This window comes from Hippichthys cyanospilos, chromosome 12, assembly GCF_059441005.1.
Source record: "Hippichthys cyanospilos isolate Australia breed blue-spotted pipefish chromosome 12, RoL_Hcya_1.0, whole genome shotgun sequence".
Classification (NCBI taxonomy): Eukaryota; Metazoa; Chordata; class Actinopteri; order Syngnathiformes; family Syngnathidae; genus Hippichthys; species Hippichthys cyanospilos.
Window position 1 is genome coordinate 4,685,001 of NC_142380.1, and position 17,160 is coordinate 4,702,160.

General features: G+C 38.1%; 1 protein-coding gene across 5 annotated transcripts in view; it reads right to left on the reverse strand.

The window, feature by feature from the left end:
- Positions 1 to 15,320, reverse strand: part of LOC148414468 (nuclear receptor coactivator 2-like) — a 32,557-nt gene extending 17,237 nt beyond the window's left edge. For 3 of the 5 annotated variants that reach the window (XM_088429384.1, XM_088429383.1, XM_088429379.1), the window contains exons 1-3: positions 6,803 to 6,950; positions 1,813 to 1,929; positions 692 to 864 (exon numbers count right to left, since the gene is read on the reverse strand). In XM_088429384.1, coding sequence (XP_088285510.1) covers positions 692 to 864; positions 1,813 to 1,910 — 271 coding nt within the window. In that variant the 5' untranslated portion in view covers positions 1,911 to 1,929; positions 6,803 to 6,950. Of the gene's footprint in view, positions 1 to 691; positions 865 to 1,812; positions 1,930 to 6,802; positions 6,951 to 13,283; positions 13,515 to 15,276 lie in introns of those variants that run through there. The other 2 variants (XM_088429382.1, XM_088429380.1) reach the window with 2 other exon arrangements.
- Between the last annotated feature and the right edge of the window lie 1,840 nt (positions 15,321 to 17,160).

A 17,160-nucleotide genomic window follows, 5' to 3' on the forward strand; every position in this document is an offset into this window, starting at 1 on the left:
TATGAGACCAGAGTTGGGTTGTCGGCAGCGAAAAAAGTCGACCTGCACACCAGGTAGCCCGTTGCTCAACTCACGGTACACACAGCAAAAATTTTTTACGTCTGCCCTAACCAGCAAGCAACTTAACATTGAACAGCACAGTCAAGCTATAATTGGATAAAAATGAAAAAAAAAAAATATATTATGAAAACAGAAGACCAAATAACACATTCCCAGTTTATTATGAATGACCAAAATTTTGATCGACGCGATAAATTTGCCGGCTGAAAAAACGCGAGTCACCGTGGTTTGTTAAATGTGATCAGTAGGAACGGCAACTAAGTCAGCCTGTCAGCATTAAAGTGTGTGTATTGTCACTTTTCTAATTGTTGAACTTTTTTAACAGCTAGCTATAATCTGTAACCGCAACAAGTGCCACATGTCAACGTAATTAAATCGTTAGCGCTCAAGTAGTTATTGAATGTGATTTCCGAACAACCTCGGGTTGTTTGCCGAAAATTGAGGGCAATAATAACCGAGCTATTTACAACACAGAAGCGACACTCAAATTGGACTGACCACATTTTTTGAGGCATTCATTTAGTTTTAAAAGCAGGGTGAAATGAATAACCCACAAAAAAAAAAAACGGCGAAAAGTTTACCGTTGTTATTTCCCATAAATAAAACAATGAAGAAGAAAAGAATCACGCACCGTGCTCTTTGATGTGTCGTATCTGCTTGACCGTTTCCTTGAGGATGGCGCACTTGTCGGGCTTGACGTTGAGGTCGTCCATGTCGTTGATGTTGGCGAAGATGAGCTCGGCCAGTTCCTCGATGTACTTGTTTTCCTGCTCGCGGTTGCGCCGCTCCGTGCTCCTCTTGGGGCTGTCGGGCGCAAACGTTCAGGGGAGTCACGACATGCCGCATTTGCGTGAATAGAAAACAATCATCCTGAAATTAGAAGTCGGCATTTTGCATAATCTTCCTTTGATTTGGTTTTCATGTTTTTTATAGTCGTTTCATATACTGTATTTTTTCAAGGTAGGATGGGAATTATAATAATAATAATGCCTAACATGTTTTCCAGTTCCGAAATGTTTCGTGTGCCAATGTAAATACAGAAGACAAACCAGACTCGTTTTTAGCGACAGCTGAGATCCTTCCTAGAACTGAATACACACCTTTGAACCAAGCTATTTTGTTCAAAAGTGATCAGTACGAACGGAAACTGTCAGGCAGTCTGCATCAAAGTGAATCATTTGCATTTCTTCAACTGCCTTTGAAAGGTAATCCGACTGTTCTCGCCAGCCAATAAGGAGCGCTCAAGCTCTGCTAGCTAGTGGCTAATTCATGCTTGAGGCTGCGCTAAATGCTGGCGACAGTCACTGAACAATAAAAAGCTAGCATGATTAAGTCGCTTTTTAGCTCCCGGAATAGTAGAATAAATGTGATTTTTAGGGAAAAAGTTGTGTTCTTGGTGTCAAAAACTCGAGTGAAAACCCGTGAGCCTCCAGCAGCGACAGCTTTTGCGATATAAAATCCGCCATTGACACGACATGCTTTCAAGTACAACTTCAAAATAAAAGCATTTGTGTTCATTCGTTACTTGGTAAAGTTGATTTTGTTTAAGTCTCAGCACGTTTAGCTGGCATGTTTTATTGACATCTAAAAATAATTGTCATGTAAAATCCATTGCATGGCATTGAGAAAAAAAACAGACCCCCCCCCCCCCACACACACACACACACACACACACATTAAAATTTATATTTTAGTACATCGCTTAGACGCTCAGAAGATGTTTTCTGGTGGAGTGGGTGGAAAATTGCTGACCTGGGTCCGAGCACATCTGAGGGGCAGTCCTTCCTCTTGAGGGGCTCGGACCCCCCGGCGGGCTCGGGGGTGGTGGCGTGCCCCCCGCCGTTACTCATCTTCAGCAGATCTCAGCGCCTGCGGAGAGCAGACGAGCAAAAAAAAAAAAGACATATATTTTTGGAATATCCATTGGCAAGAGAAGAAGAAATCACAATCTGTTGCACACCATCATTTCAAATACCGAAGGTAAGCAGAGCTGCAACGTCTTAGTCAGCTCACGTTGTAATGAGTATAAATGTGTAAAAATAATTTTAGCAATAAGGGTCATTTTCATTTGACTTTTTTGATTAATTTGGTGATCTGTTCATATCATTCATATAATTTTTCGGATAAGCAATTAAATATTTGATTAAATGCCTTTGAAGATATTTAAATTATTCTATACTGTATATATGTACAATAGTTTAAATTTGTATTATAATATCATTTTCAGTTTATATGAACCAATTATTTAAAATGGTAAAAAAGTGCTAATATTGTGCATATGCTAAATTTATGTAATAAAATAACTCCTTATTTCAATCTGTTATTTATTCACAATAATTCATTTATTTTAAAACGGAAGTCATGAATTGAACTGGCATCTATTCAACTAATTCTTCCAGAAAATAAATAATGAATTAATTCACCATCAACTTACTAAGATAAATGCAACAAAATGAGCCCCCACATTTGAACTAATCAATTAAATTCAATCCAAAAAAAAAAAAAACCTCATGTGCAATGTCATGTAAACACTCTGGATGTGTCCCGGGGTGAGTCTTAACCCCCCCCCCCCACCACCTGCTGGAGAAGAACCCGTCCCGAGCGTCACCTGACTGTTACATAAGCGTCAGCCCTGCAGGGTTAACACCGAGCAGATGAAGGCAGAAAGGAGGGATAATGAAGAAAACAAGAGAGAGATCGAGAGACGGGGGGGCGGTGGGGGGGGGGCACGAGTGGGAATCGACAAGATGGAGTTGAAAAACATGGCAGAGCGGCGTCAGACACCACCCTAGCGGGGCGGCTAGCAAGAAAAGCAGCAAACAGCAGGAGGGTCATCTGTCACTCTAAATGAATAATTAGGCCCCGAGGAGGAGGAGGGTGGCCTCATTACGGGAGGAAGACGAAGAGGAGGAAGAGGAAGAAAAGATGGAGCGATGAAAAAAATGGAGGAGAGCTCGAGAAAATAACAACAGGTGGTCTCAGGTTGAATACCGGGAACCGCTCCACAACAATTAGCCTCTAAATTTGATACATTAGCCGGCCGTGTACACAGAATCAAAATTGTAAACACGTCCGTGGAGACACGTCACGCAAATGAAAAGTCTACACACCCCTGGTAAAACCGCAGGATTTTCTGGCTAGATTTGAAAACAATGTCCCCGTTAATCCTAGATCTACACCTCAATAGATTGATTGATTGATTTTTTTTTTTTTTTTGCTCCTAATCTTTCAATCACTTCAACAACCAGTCGACAGGGGAGTGCTTTTCAACCTTTTTTTTTCAATGAACTAACCAGCACAAAGAAATTTCTGATGGAAAAAAAAAGGAATTAAAGTGCTACGCCATTCGTGTCTGATTTATTATTTATTATTATTATACCGTATTCTACAATCAGATCACGCTAGGTTTTATTTCTTTCTTCTGACAGAACATTGTGTCACTAATGTCAATATGCATCTGTGTAATCTAATAAAAAACGGAATTAAAGCCATATAATAGTTTGAAAAGAAGTCAGTGTAGCACAATTTGACAATTGAGTGCCATGGACGAGAATTCTCGCCTTTTAAAATAATAAATGACAAAATTCTGGTCAAATACTTTTTTTTTTTTTGTTGTTTTTTTTAATGGAGGGTAGCCAACACCCTTGACTAGTGCATATCTAATCTTGAGCCAATTCAGCACTGTAGTGACAACTGTGACCATCGGATGGTAGTGTTTTCAAACAAACAACACATATTACAAGTGAGTAAGGAATGGAAGTCAATCTTTCATATGATACCACCCGTGTTTACATAGACATAGCACACAATATTCAGTTGGCCATGGAAGATGCTAAATATACTGCCCCCTAGAGGTTGCCTTTTCCGACAACAATTGGCACTGAAAGAGTTAATTTGAAAAGGAGGCCATATTGAAAGCTCTAAAATCTGAGATACATAAAATTTAGTGCCATTTTGCATGCATGAAGATACTAGATGTCCCTCAAAGATTAATTTAATTTTGTCCAGTTGCTACCAAATTTGAACGTCTGCTAAACAGCTAGGTGACTAAACTTTCATACCCCCCCCCCCCCCCCAAAAAAAAAGAATCTGAACAAGAACATGACATTTGCTGAGCACGTCCATCGAAAAATAAAAATGTCACGGCGCCTACCACTGTACTTTGAAGTAGCCAATCTTGATCACAAAACACCTACTCAGGAGCAAAATTTATAGAGAGCCTCTGCACCAACACCCAATAAAGTTCCCGTTATGTCATTGGACACGCCCACAAAGCAAGAAGTCACACACAAACGAAACACCGCCGCCGCATCTTTGCTGTTGTGTGGTCTCCACATGGCAGCAGAGTGGTTTTTGTGCAGAGTTGTTGTCAAAGCTCGCTAAGACTTTTGACGCCGACGCGGGAAGCAAACGTTCCATACGTCCAATGTTTGGAAAGTGTAAAGACGGGCATGCGGCATGAGGAATTCAACCTTCTCCCAGCGTCAAAACGCCACATGAGTCAACGTATGAAAACAGGAAGTACAATAAACCCTCCCTACTTGAGATTGGTTCAGTAGACCAGAACTAAAAGGGCAAGGTCCTTGAGAAATCAGGGTGGTAAACATCTTAAGATGATGCAAAGGAAAGTCAAAAGTAGAGCTGGCGGGGAGTAAATAAGTCGACCAAGTCGGGTAAATTGACATTAAAAATGAGTATGCTAAAAATGTATTTCTGAGGAGAAAGGAAAAAGCATGTAAACAAAGACCGTCTTGACAGTATGTACTTACTGTAAATTTGAACTAAATGGTAATTAGTGTTTATTGACCCAAAATGGTAATCACTAGTGCGCTAATGCTAACCGCAATTGCTAACCAGCAAGCATTGGCAAATTGTTAGTGTCTTAAAAACATTTAAAAGATAATAAATAATGAGTTAAAGCCACTCCAAATCACATTAAATCGTAGATATATTTTTTAATTATAACACTGTAAAATACAATATTTTGTATTATAGTAATTCTATTCGTTTACAATACAATTTTGTTGGGGTGGTTTAAATGTCATTTTCTTTGTCTTATGCTGTAACATTTTATATTATTTTTTTTAAATACAAAAAAAAAAAGTGATTTTTAAAAGAGCTACTCATCTTGACCGATTAATCGGGCGGTCCTGATTTTAAACTAGGACTGCAAATATTGTTTATTAAAAAGAGATTAATCTGATGATTGCTTTGCTGATGGATTAATTAGAGCAGTGGTTCTCACCCCCCCCATGAAATATGTTCACAGCCAAGTACCCCCTTAACCAGTGCAATGCTTTTTTGGGGTTTAAAAAAAAGAAGAAAAAAATACTTAAAGTGTCTGATTTATTCATCTTTAGAACCTTTTAAACTTCATTTGCGTTGGTCCACAAAAAAAAAAATAAAAAATCAACGCAAAGTATCATCTTTTGGATCGTAAATTAATCTGTTAAGGAAATAACTTCATTATTATTATTATTTTTATAAACATAAAGTGATAAAGTGTCAGGACCTGTTCTCATCAAGAAATAATTATAGGTAAATATTTGTCCACAGAAAAATATTAAACATAATGTGTCCTCTTTTGGGATGATAGTAGAGATCTGTTCACAAAAATAAATCAGTAAATTATGAATAAATATTTGTCCACAGAAAATAATTAACCTAAAATGTCAGAGCTGTTCTCAAAAATAAATAATTATAAATAAATATTTGTCCACAGAGAAAAATTTAAGATAAAATGTCCTTTTTGGTGATTTCTGTTCAGAAAAATGTGAGTGACTGACAAAGTGAAAGCAAAAAAAAAAACAAAAACAAAACAAAAAAAAACACGTGAACAATGGCCGCCCCGTCACAAGCTCGAACTCCATCATTCTGCTTTTACAGCTGATGCTTTTCTCGGTGGTGCGTGCAAAAAAAAATTAGCATGTAGTCGCAGCTGCGGAACACCACGAAGACATCGATTAGAAAATCTGCGAGCGGCCGCACTTCAGACCTAAAAACACACTTTCCTACAAACAACCCAAAGAGAGGACAACAGGAGGCCTTTTTGTTTGTTTAGGCTGCTGAGAAATGATGACTGTGCATTCTTTATTCAAAAACCGGCGCCCACCCCCCAACGCAGTCTTTTCAAGGCAAAAAGTACCAGAACTGCATCAAATTTTCAATCTAATATCGTGGACATTTTTAGGATTATCCGGAAAAGCAAAAATGGCCTTTTGGGGTTTCTTTTATTTGAAGCTTCGAATTGAACAAACCCAGAAAAGACTTTTTAACTGATCTCGCCTAAACCCTCGAAAAATATTGCACAACACTAACAACACTACACTTGACACTGTTATTCACAGTGTTTACACACAATAAAAACAAACACACACTGAGTCATTCCAAGCTAAGAAATTTGTCGAATGACATGACGCTGTAATAACCACGTTAGTACAAATATTTTACAGAACATCTCTTACAAGTAGTGTATTACACCACACATGTTATTCCAATGTCGCCGAGGGCTCGCCACACACACACACACACACACACACACACACGCAGAGCATGGAAGCTCAAAGTCCAGCTCAAATCGAGCACAAACTAACAGCAAGCGACAGTGTTCAATTCCCTTTCGAAAAAAAAAAAAAGTCACGTGTTGATCGAGAGGCAAAAGGACAAAAAGCGTTTGAATGAACTACGGCGATTTCTACACATGACAAGCACACGCGTCGACAACCGGAGAGTCGAATCTCACCTGCGCTTGGGTTAAACCAGTCCATGACCAGTCCCGAGCGAGGCCACTGTTCCATTACCAGTCAGTGGCAAAGGCAATATCAACAACACACACACTGGCAGGACTGTGTGTCCGCTGCTTTCTCTGTGTGAGATTACCACTCAGTGTGTGTGTGTGTCATTTCCCACTAATGACAGCTGACAAACTGCATGCTACAAATCCTCCCTCCCTCACTTTCAACCCTCCCCCATCACACTCAGTCACATGCTCCTCCCATTGCACTCATGTGCACACACACACGCACACGCGCACACTCCCCGCCCACCTATTAGACACACACTCACACACTTCATCTCAGCCAGTGTGTGACCTTCTCCCATTGGCTCTCATTATATTTTCTATTAGGAAAACTGAACTAGGCGGAAGTTCACATTCAGACAGCACTTTCAGCTAAATGGACAATTTTCACGACACCGATATATATATATATATATATATATATATATATATATATATATATATATATATATATATATATATATATATATATATATATATATATATATATATATATATATATATATATATATATATATATATAGAGAGAGAGAGAGAGAGAGAGAGAGAGGAGTGCAAGAATGCTAAAAAATGACATTTTTAGATTTAGACAAATATAATCTGAACGTTTTTAACACTAATCTGCCTCGTCATCACTTTTCAGCATGCGCACATGCACCTTACAAATCCTGCACAGTGCAGAAAATCTGCTAAATACATAATATTTTGCACGACATGATATCATCCTGATATGTATACAGTTTCTTCCACTCATCTACTTAGAATGTGTCTATTATTTTATTAGTGCTTCATTATTAGTGCCTTTATATCTCTCTTACTGTGTTTTTTTCTGTTTTATTGCCTACTTTATTATTTACTAGATTGTGAAATGTAGTCTGCTCGGGGAAGTGAATAGAGTACGAATTTCATTGTGTAGTTACTATGCATACGACAATAAACTTCTGAATCTTGAATCTTTTGGGGGGCTGAATTTGGACCGATATCGTACTGATATTGTTATCGGACTGATGATATCAATATGAGATTGATAATGGATCATTATCAAATATCAATATAAATTGATATCTGATACAAATATGATAAAGTATGCGGGGGTCAAATGTGCAGATAGAATCTGCTGAACATGTCTGCTTTATGTGGGGGAAATCATTCAACCTGCCTCAGAAACCAGGGGAATTTTGGTTGGTACCTTTCACACAGATCATTGACCTACAGTACTAACGGAGGGCAGCGTGTGAAATGCTAAGAGGAGGAATTAAGACGCGACACCTTTGATATCGAACCATCGGGCAGAGTGCGTGCGTGAGAAGTTTTCACAAGCTCACCTTCAGTGCTTGCGAAAACAAAAAACAGAACTCGCTGCGTTTCCCACTCGGCGGGACGCCGTGCCATACGGTGCCGCTCCGAGGTTCATTCAGCCTGTTCCCACTGTCTTTGTTTCACGTGCCGACATACCGACAGCTTTACCCTCCGAATACTTAAATGTGTGTGTTTTTATTTAAACAGCTGAGACGATGTCGAAAGTGGGACGCGTGGTAAGGGTCCACCTGCTGGATGAGCAGGCAGGAAGTCACATGACCACCCCGGTGAGTCACATCCTGTCTATCGCAATCTCTTCCTTCTCTACTCTTAACGCCTTACCTAGTCAATCATCAAGATGAAGGCAGTCTTGCTGTGATGCGTGAAAGGTACAACTATAACGGGGACGATGACGCAAACCTGACATAGTTGTACTTTTTATATGAACTCTTTTGTTACTAATTTAGTTAACACACAGTAAGATTTGAATCCCTTTCACAATGCCTGCGAAGCTGTGTAATTGTGTTAATAATTCCAAAGAGGCAATTCTGCGTGAAAGGTAGCGACGCTAAATGCAACGATGTTACATCAATTCGGTCAAAGCGCAATGTGTTTGCTCATGACTGTCATACTTGCAGAATAAGACACCAGCTTGAGCCTTGATCTGTTTGAAAGGTACGTCAGTCTCCTAAGAAGCTTTTCTGTGTGAAAGGGGAGGCACAAAATGCAGTAACCTTACAGTAATACTTGCAAAAATAAAAGTACTGTTTTTGCTCATGATATCATCAGACTTTTCCACCTTTCTGAGCCTTTGTGTGCATGAAAGGTACATCAACTTCCTAAGTGGCTAATACGCATGAAAGGTACAAGGCACAAAATGCAACACCAATAAAGTATTTGAGATAAAGCACAGTATTTTTGCTCACTCTTATTGCAAAATTGGACACTAACCCAAGCCATCATCCGCATGAAAGGTACATCAACTTCCTGAGTGGCTATTCTGCGTGAAAGGTAGATGAAAAAAATACGGCGACATTAGTGTAATACCATCAAAACGCAGTGGTTAATTCGACACCCGCCTAGGCCTTGGTCTGCGTGAATGCTATCCTGCGCTACTGTGTGCATAAAAGGTACAAAATACGCAATGTTTTTTGCGCTTATGATAATATTAGAATCTAACACAGACTCCAGGCTTGGTCTGCGTGAAAGGTACATCAACTGTGGAGACGGGGAGGTGGAACAAAGGAATAAAGACAAATATTTTAGTCAGCGAAAAAGAAGAAGTGGAATTTTTTTATTCTTGTGAGCGGCCATTTCCCAAACATCTGTTAGTTCTCCCCCCACACCGTTTTTGAGCATGCGCGCCACTCGAAGCAAACAGGCTGAAACCACTTTAAAAGGCACCTGCCACCACCCATGCTGCTGTTAAATGTGTGTGTGTGTGTGTGTCTGTGTGTGTCTGTGTGAGACATCTGATTTTTAGCCCGCAAGAACACACACACACGCACAACAAAGTGACTCAACAGGCTTTGTGTGTTTGCAAAGTGAATGTAGTCAAATAGATACTAATAAACACATTAGCCATATTTGTTTCTGTGGTGAAAGGTAACACTAGCAAACTGTATGTATGCAATTATGTTTCCAAAAAAAAAATGCTTTTATGGCTTTGCTTGGAAAAGTCAATTTAGCATAATGCTAACAAACAATGCAAAACTTCATAGAAAGGCTAAACAAATGGCACGGGTTCGGCACGTTCCAACTTTGAAGTTAGAACGTTTTTACAAAAAAAAAAAAAATCCTTAGGTTGTTCTCTTTACATAGTATTTAATTATGTCTTAATTGTTTATGAAATACAATAATATAGTGGTAGAGGTACGAAAATAATCGACAACTAATCAATTATCAAATAAATACGTGATTTTGATAATTGTTTATATACCTTCACATGTGGGAAACATTGCCCCCTTGTGGTAGGATGACAAAGTGCTTGATTTGACATTTAAGTATAGCCGGCTTTTTAAATATTAATAATATCGCAGAGGATCAGTTTAATTCATAGTGACAGCCAATATCGTAATCGCGATTAAAATTCTCCCTAAACTGATAAAAGATTTGTTTTCCATATTTTGCTGTTAGCACGTCCTCAGATGGCCGATGGCGTTTCTCTTTTGCAACTTGCTGACTCAGCCTAAATGTCACTTTTATATCTGGAAGAGTGGGGGGAAAAAAGTTCCCGCAAAACATATGACAGCTTTTGAAATCGCTCGATTTCATAAGCGAGGGTGAAATTACAATTTTGCTCGAGCTTTGTGTTGTCTTATATAAACACGGACTTCCTGCAGGCTAAGGAAGCAGAAATGTTGTTGACGCTTGCATTTCTTGCTAAGTGGGTAACTTGGAAACAGAAACAAGGAAGAAAAAACTAAAGCATGGACAATTTGGCATTACATTTGGCAGCATGGACTGGGGCTCAAGAACTGAATGACAAAATTGGTCATTTTTTAAAAATACTACGATTCAGTAGTGATGGACCGATTATCAGGACCGATTATCAACTGGGCCAATTATCGGAGACATTATTCACTATTTTGGTGCATTTTTTTTTTTAATTCTGTCAATATGCCTCTTAAAAAAACGTGAAAACACGTCTCTATTCATGGGGACTTGAACACAGCATCGGACTGTGTTTGTTGAATCTTTCAGCGCCAAGTGTTTTTGGAAAAGGAAACCTCTAGAGGGACAGTATTTTTAGCATTTTCACTCACCTTTCAGGGCCAAGAGAATATGCAAATATGGGTGCTGCCATATGAAAGACTGACATCCATTCTTCAGTTAGAATTGATGCAGGTAATAGCTGCGTCGTAAATGTGGAAACACGGGCATCAAATGGTCACAGTGATCACTACAGTGCTCAGTTGGCTTATATTAGGTAAGCATTAGTCAAGGGTGTCAGCTACTCTCCATAAAAGAAAACATATTGACCAGAATTTTATTATTTATGATTGTTAATTCTATTTTAAAAGACGAGAATTCTCAACCAAAGCACTGAATGAGTAAAGGAGCAGCGCTCCAGATATCGTCCCGCCCCTTGCGACATTTGATTGGCTCTGGCTCTTGCACGGATAACCAATCAATAGTGGACAAACTTTTAACCATGAAAAGCACATTGAACTACATTGTGTATTAAATGTACAGTGTAAGTAGCATCCCAACTGGCCTTCAATACTAACCTGCAGTGGTAAACAGTGGGAACCTTGCATGGCCCACATTTCCATTAAAAAAAAAAATCTTTCTTTCAAAACCGATTGATCACTCTGATCGGCCTTGAAAAAAGAATATGTTGATCTCTACTATTCAGGCCTCGCCTAAGACTTTTCAAGTCCATTTTAAAAACCTCTTGTTTACAATGTGACTGCAAGCAGTGCAACATGCGGCTCTCAAATTGCTTCATGCAGTATTTGGACACACCCACCAAAAAGACTAATTAAAGAATCGGACTCCATTTTTTACCGCAAATTTCCTTTTGGAAACTCCTATTCAAGACTTTCCAAGAATCCACGGCTTTCTGTTACATAATTGATTTCGGTTATTTCCAGCTCATCAATCTTGGACATTTTTTTCTGCAAACGTCCATTGCTAATGACCATGTTGAAGTAAAAAAAAAAAAAAAAAAAAGCACGTCAGCAGAAAACACGGGTCAGTGCACATGTTGCCGCGGCGGCAGGGAAGCAAGGAAGGAGAGCCGCCACAATTAGCTGCCGGGGCCCAAAGCCTGTTATGCTATTAGCTTGCATTAGCGCGCCGCCGCAGCCCCAAGCACATCACGGCTTGGGCTAACCATATTAGTGCTCGTTATGTAAGCTGCAAGATTTAGAATTTTCTTTGCACACCGCCTCCTTGCCTAAAACATCATAAAAGCAACAAGTTATGATCGATAAAAACTTTGGGAAAACATTTGGTACAACATGAGTGAAAATAAAGTCTTAACGTTAGCAGGAAAAGGCTTTTTTTTCAATCTACATACATTTTTTATCTTATTTAATTCAAGATGAAGGTCGCAATCTCACGAAAAAATAGTAAGCATTCTCTCTCGCTTGTTTCTGACAACAAATATGGTCAGAGAAGATGTCATTTTTTTTTAATAAATATAAAACGCACTTACAAAATACTATGTAAGAATGTTACAGTAAAAATGTCAGACACCACACTAAACGCCACACTTTTTTTTCTGAAAAAAATATAATTATTGATAGGCTTCTGGGAGGAAAAAAATGTTATTACAGATTTTTGAAATGTTAGTTTTATTTTCTAAAAAATGAAATTTGCTTTATAAAAAGCGCAATGTCTTAATTCTACTAGAAAGTGTGAGAATATTACTGAATTTGTAAAGCATAAATAAATAAATAAGCTGCTTATCTTGCAAGAATAAAGTTCGAATTTGACTTGTAAAAGTATCAAAATATTGCATGTAAATAATGTGCAGCTTAAAGCCCAGTTTATGCTTTCCCTTGGATCAGAAAAGCGCAAGAAGTGAATGGATTTCAACCAATTGTTGACGTTTAAACAAATGGAAAATTGACTTACTATTACAAGAAAAGTATTTTCGAAAAATTTTCAAAATACATCTCTTGTGAACTGATTTTTTTCCAACACAATTTGGATATTATTACTGTAAGGTTACAACTACATTTTCTTATTTGTTGATAAAAATAATAACAATAACAATATTGCATTCCAACTTTTGTTCCTTAACATATTTTTCAGGGGGGGATATCTGAAAGAAAATCTATCAGTATGCCACAATTTTACAGTGAAATGAGGACATTATTCTTTGAAAATGTTGTTTTAGGAAATAAATTACTCGACTCTAAAATAATTCGAATAAAATTAGGACGCAATTATTGCAAGAATTTCGACTATTTGATTTTCTTTGTTTTCAAAAACATTTTCTATTAATATTATTAGATTGTTCAAATAAGATTGTTCAAATAAAATGAGTACATTGCAATGTACATACATCATCGTGTTATCTTCAAATTTAAAATATATTATTCTACTGAACTGTAGCGTAAGACTGTTTTAACTATAAAAACGTCAAAATGTTTTGGAAAAAAAAATTGCTTACTTTAACCAGGATGCTGATCTGCATTGTGCTGAAAATTAGAACAATCCAAATCCAATCCTCGTTATTCTCATCGGCTGCATCCTACGACTAAAATGAAGAGCTAAACCGAGAAGTTCTCTGGGGTAAACGGATTTCCCTTTTCGCCATACATGACGACAGTGCAGATGGTTTTCTTTTAAACCGCACTGCTGAATAGTTGATTTCAGTGATTTCGACATCATTTGTGCTTAGTAAACAACTCAAATACACGCGCATTCATTTCCGGATGTCAAGCTTGACTAACGCGCATGCACACTTGACGCATGCGCGCACGAAGACCTGTGACGTCACAAATAGTTAAAGGTACAGTACACTAAACAGTACACGAAGCGAGTGCCGTGTTGCAATACTCCTCCTCAAAGTTCACCATTGGGTTGCTGAGAAAAAGTAAATAATTCCCAAACGGTCCAAAAAAAAACTTATACAAGTCCAGCCTGAACGATAAGATATCAGGACAGGCCAAGGAGACAGGCGCACAACCACCAAAAATGCTCCCTTTTGTCCTCAACAACAAAAGGAACGTCAATTCACGTCATTGAACAAATGGCAAGATAAAAACACAAAGATTTAAGGCCAGAATTGTATCCTTTTCTCCCCAAAAGTAGAAAAAAAAGACATAAGAGACATTTTAATGTTGACAAGCTGAATGTAAAAGCACTAAAAATCAATTTCACACACATATGATTTTCTATTGAGACACCACTCACACAAGGACACATTTTTCACCATCTACGGGAGTTAAGATCTGTAAATTAAAGGCTATTTTCTGTGACTATTAATTTATGGTACACAGTATTCCCTCGCTACATCACGGTTCAGATATTGCAGCTTCATTCTATCGCTTTTCATTTATGACCATTATATTTTATATTGCAAGCTTATGCAACTATTTTTACAGCAATTTTTCTTTTTTTTAAGCAATTTTTCTTTTTTTTAAGTCCAGTCAAAACATAGCAAATGGATTCATTTTAAAGGGGGAAAAAAACAAGCTCTTTTCATTTAGTACCAGATCTATTGCAGGATTAACTAGCTAATTTGTGATCATGTAAAAGAGTTGATTTTATGTTTTTTTTTAACAAAAAAAAAACTAAGAAAAAGCTACTCATAATTGCCGTAAAAGGAGTAAAATGGACCGATGTTTCAGCATTTCATTCGATTAAGGAAACTATTTTTTCCACTGGTTTCATTTTTGAAACCACCCCACCGGAAATCCACCTAATTTACACTGGTATTATTTTTTAAACAACCCCACCGGAAATTCAGCTTATTTACAGTCGCTTGACACACAAACCGTCAACGTGCGGGCGATAGACGTTTTGTATGCACTTGACTAAAAATCCCAAAGTTGGATCTCATTTTCAAGTTACGAATAGTACTTTTTTAAACCATAACAATCGAAGACGAAATGGTGGCGGGGGGGGGGGGGGGGGGCTGACACTTCGACCCCCTTCGACGTCGATCAGGAAGCAGATTCAAATAAAACATCAAAGTCCAATTGAGGGCTACGCGCTTGTCACGCGTTTGCTACGGCAAAATCAATGTCTTTCGGATCCATGTTGTCCTCCTTTAACGGCGGCTCCCTTAACGACCATGTCCCCGGGCAACAAGCGCCTCTTTACCGTTAACAGCACACACGTCATTCTCCGTCACTCTCCACTCACTGCTTTTTTCGCTAACGAAAGAGCACCGTGACAACTTCTGAAAAGAACTCAGAACACGGACTCGCGCTTCTTGTTCGACATATGAAGCTTGGGATGACGTACAAAAGAGAGCGACTGACTTTCAGAAATCGAACGCGCCTTTTCAAAAGCGCGCAACCTTGGGGAAAGGAATAGTGTTAAAAAAAAAAAAAAAACTCAAATTGGCTTCGAATTTGAATGCAAAGGCGAGCGTTTGTGTCGTCTCGCGAGTTAAAGACCCCGAGAAAGGAAGTGGGGGTTGACCGGAAAATTACCTTGACAGCTGAGCTACTGAGGCTTCTCGGCGGTACGTGTGCGGCGCCGCCATCTTGGGAAGGTACAACAGTAAACAAGGAAGGCAGGCTGGCTTGTTTATCTTCTCGGCTGCCAATTGACGCCACCTACAGCGGTCACTTGATTAGGCACACGGCCCAATAATAACCATTCACCGATCACAATGTAACCAACCTAACCGAAAAGTTTTCTTTTTTTTTCCAGGTTTTTTTTTTTTTTTTTTTACGATGTTCTAGAAGCATCCATCAGTTTATATTCTATGCGGCTTCTAACGCCGGCGAGTCCAGCCTAACAATCAAGGTTATTAGTTAAATAACAAAAAGTAAAAATGTGCGAAAAAAAAAAATGTGAGAAAAAAAAAGTCATAGTGGAATCGGTCTTGCTGATAAAAATATTTTACTTTTATTTTTTTGGGTACATTATCACGAAAATGTATTTTATTTTTTGTCATACACGAGCATTCAGGCAGTATAAAATGTATTCATTTTGGTAATGAAAAGACGTCAAACAGTCGTTCAAGTATTGTAGCTTACTTTAATACTTTGTTATTTTTTTAACTTTTCAGTCAGTAAATACTCGATGCATGTATAAAAATACTAAAACAAAACAAGCACTGGAAAAAAAAACTAACCCGCATTTTCTAAAAACTAAGACAAATAAAAAGGGGAAATGAAATGAAAACTACAATCGAAACATCATAACTTTTTTAAGACAAGTGGTTCTCAATCTTTTGTGAAATACTTTTTTCAGCCAAGTGCAACCTAACAGCGCAAAGAAATTTTGGTAGAAAAGAAAAACTTGAAACAGGGTGCTTGAAACAAATCTTGGCAAGAAAAGTGGGGGTACACCTGGGAGGGGTCAATGCGTGCAACTAAATCTGCTTTCGAGGTTTGTAGTAACCAATCAATAATTACTTTGACCGGCACCGTTTTGGGAACAGGTTGTGTCGCTGTGTGACCGACCATTCCTCTGGAGACCTTTGACCTCTTTGTGGAAATTGACGGGTAGATTTTTGACAGACTTGAAACTTGGCTCACTGCCCTAGAAACATTTTGTGGTGAATGTGACAGGAGCATTTTAAATGATATTTGGTGCGGTCAGTCAAATGTATTCATAAAATTAAACTAAAATTGAATGATTACACTTGATTAATTTTGGGTTAAATGGATGGATAGATTACATTTTTACACAGATTATTACATAAATATGACAGGACCCTTGATAAATATTTCCGTTTTTGTGCATGTTAAAAATTTCACAAGCATTTTGCGTCTTTAAATGCATCAGGATTCATAAATCACAATGCAATTTTTCAAATGTTTATGTAAATGAGTAAATATTTGATTAACATTTCATGGAGTAATATAATTATAATCACTAGTGTTAGTTATGGTTACTTGTTTATTGTTAATTATAATTACATTTTGAGGAATCTCTTGTGCACTGGATAAACTCACGTCACCTTTACAAACACACTTTTTCTGTAGATTATTTTCGCTAAAACTCACCTTTGTCGTTCATGGTCAACTTAGCGAGCGTACACGTGCATGCGGACACACACTTTTAGCTCAAAGTCCTCACAAATTTGTCAATATTCCGCTCACAAATTAACACACTGACACTTTCCGAGGTCAGTTAGCTAATTCGTTGAAAATTCTTTCAAAATAAGAGCATCTGACTTAAGAGTATATGCATCAGTCTTTATGGATTTCATTTATAGTTACATAGCACGCAAACGTTGGAAAAACATAGAGGCTCACATGAATTAATAAAAAATAAATAAATAATGGACTACAGTTCAGTAGGCAGCAATTCCCAAACTTTAGGGTGCATGGCAAACATCCAGGGGGTGCGCCAGATTTACA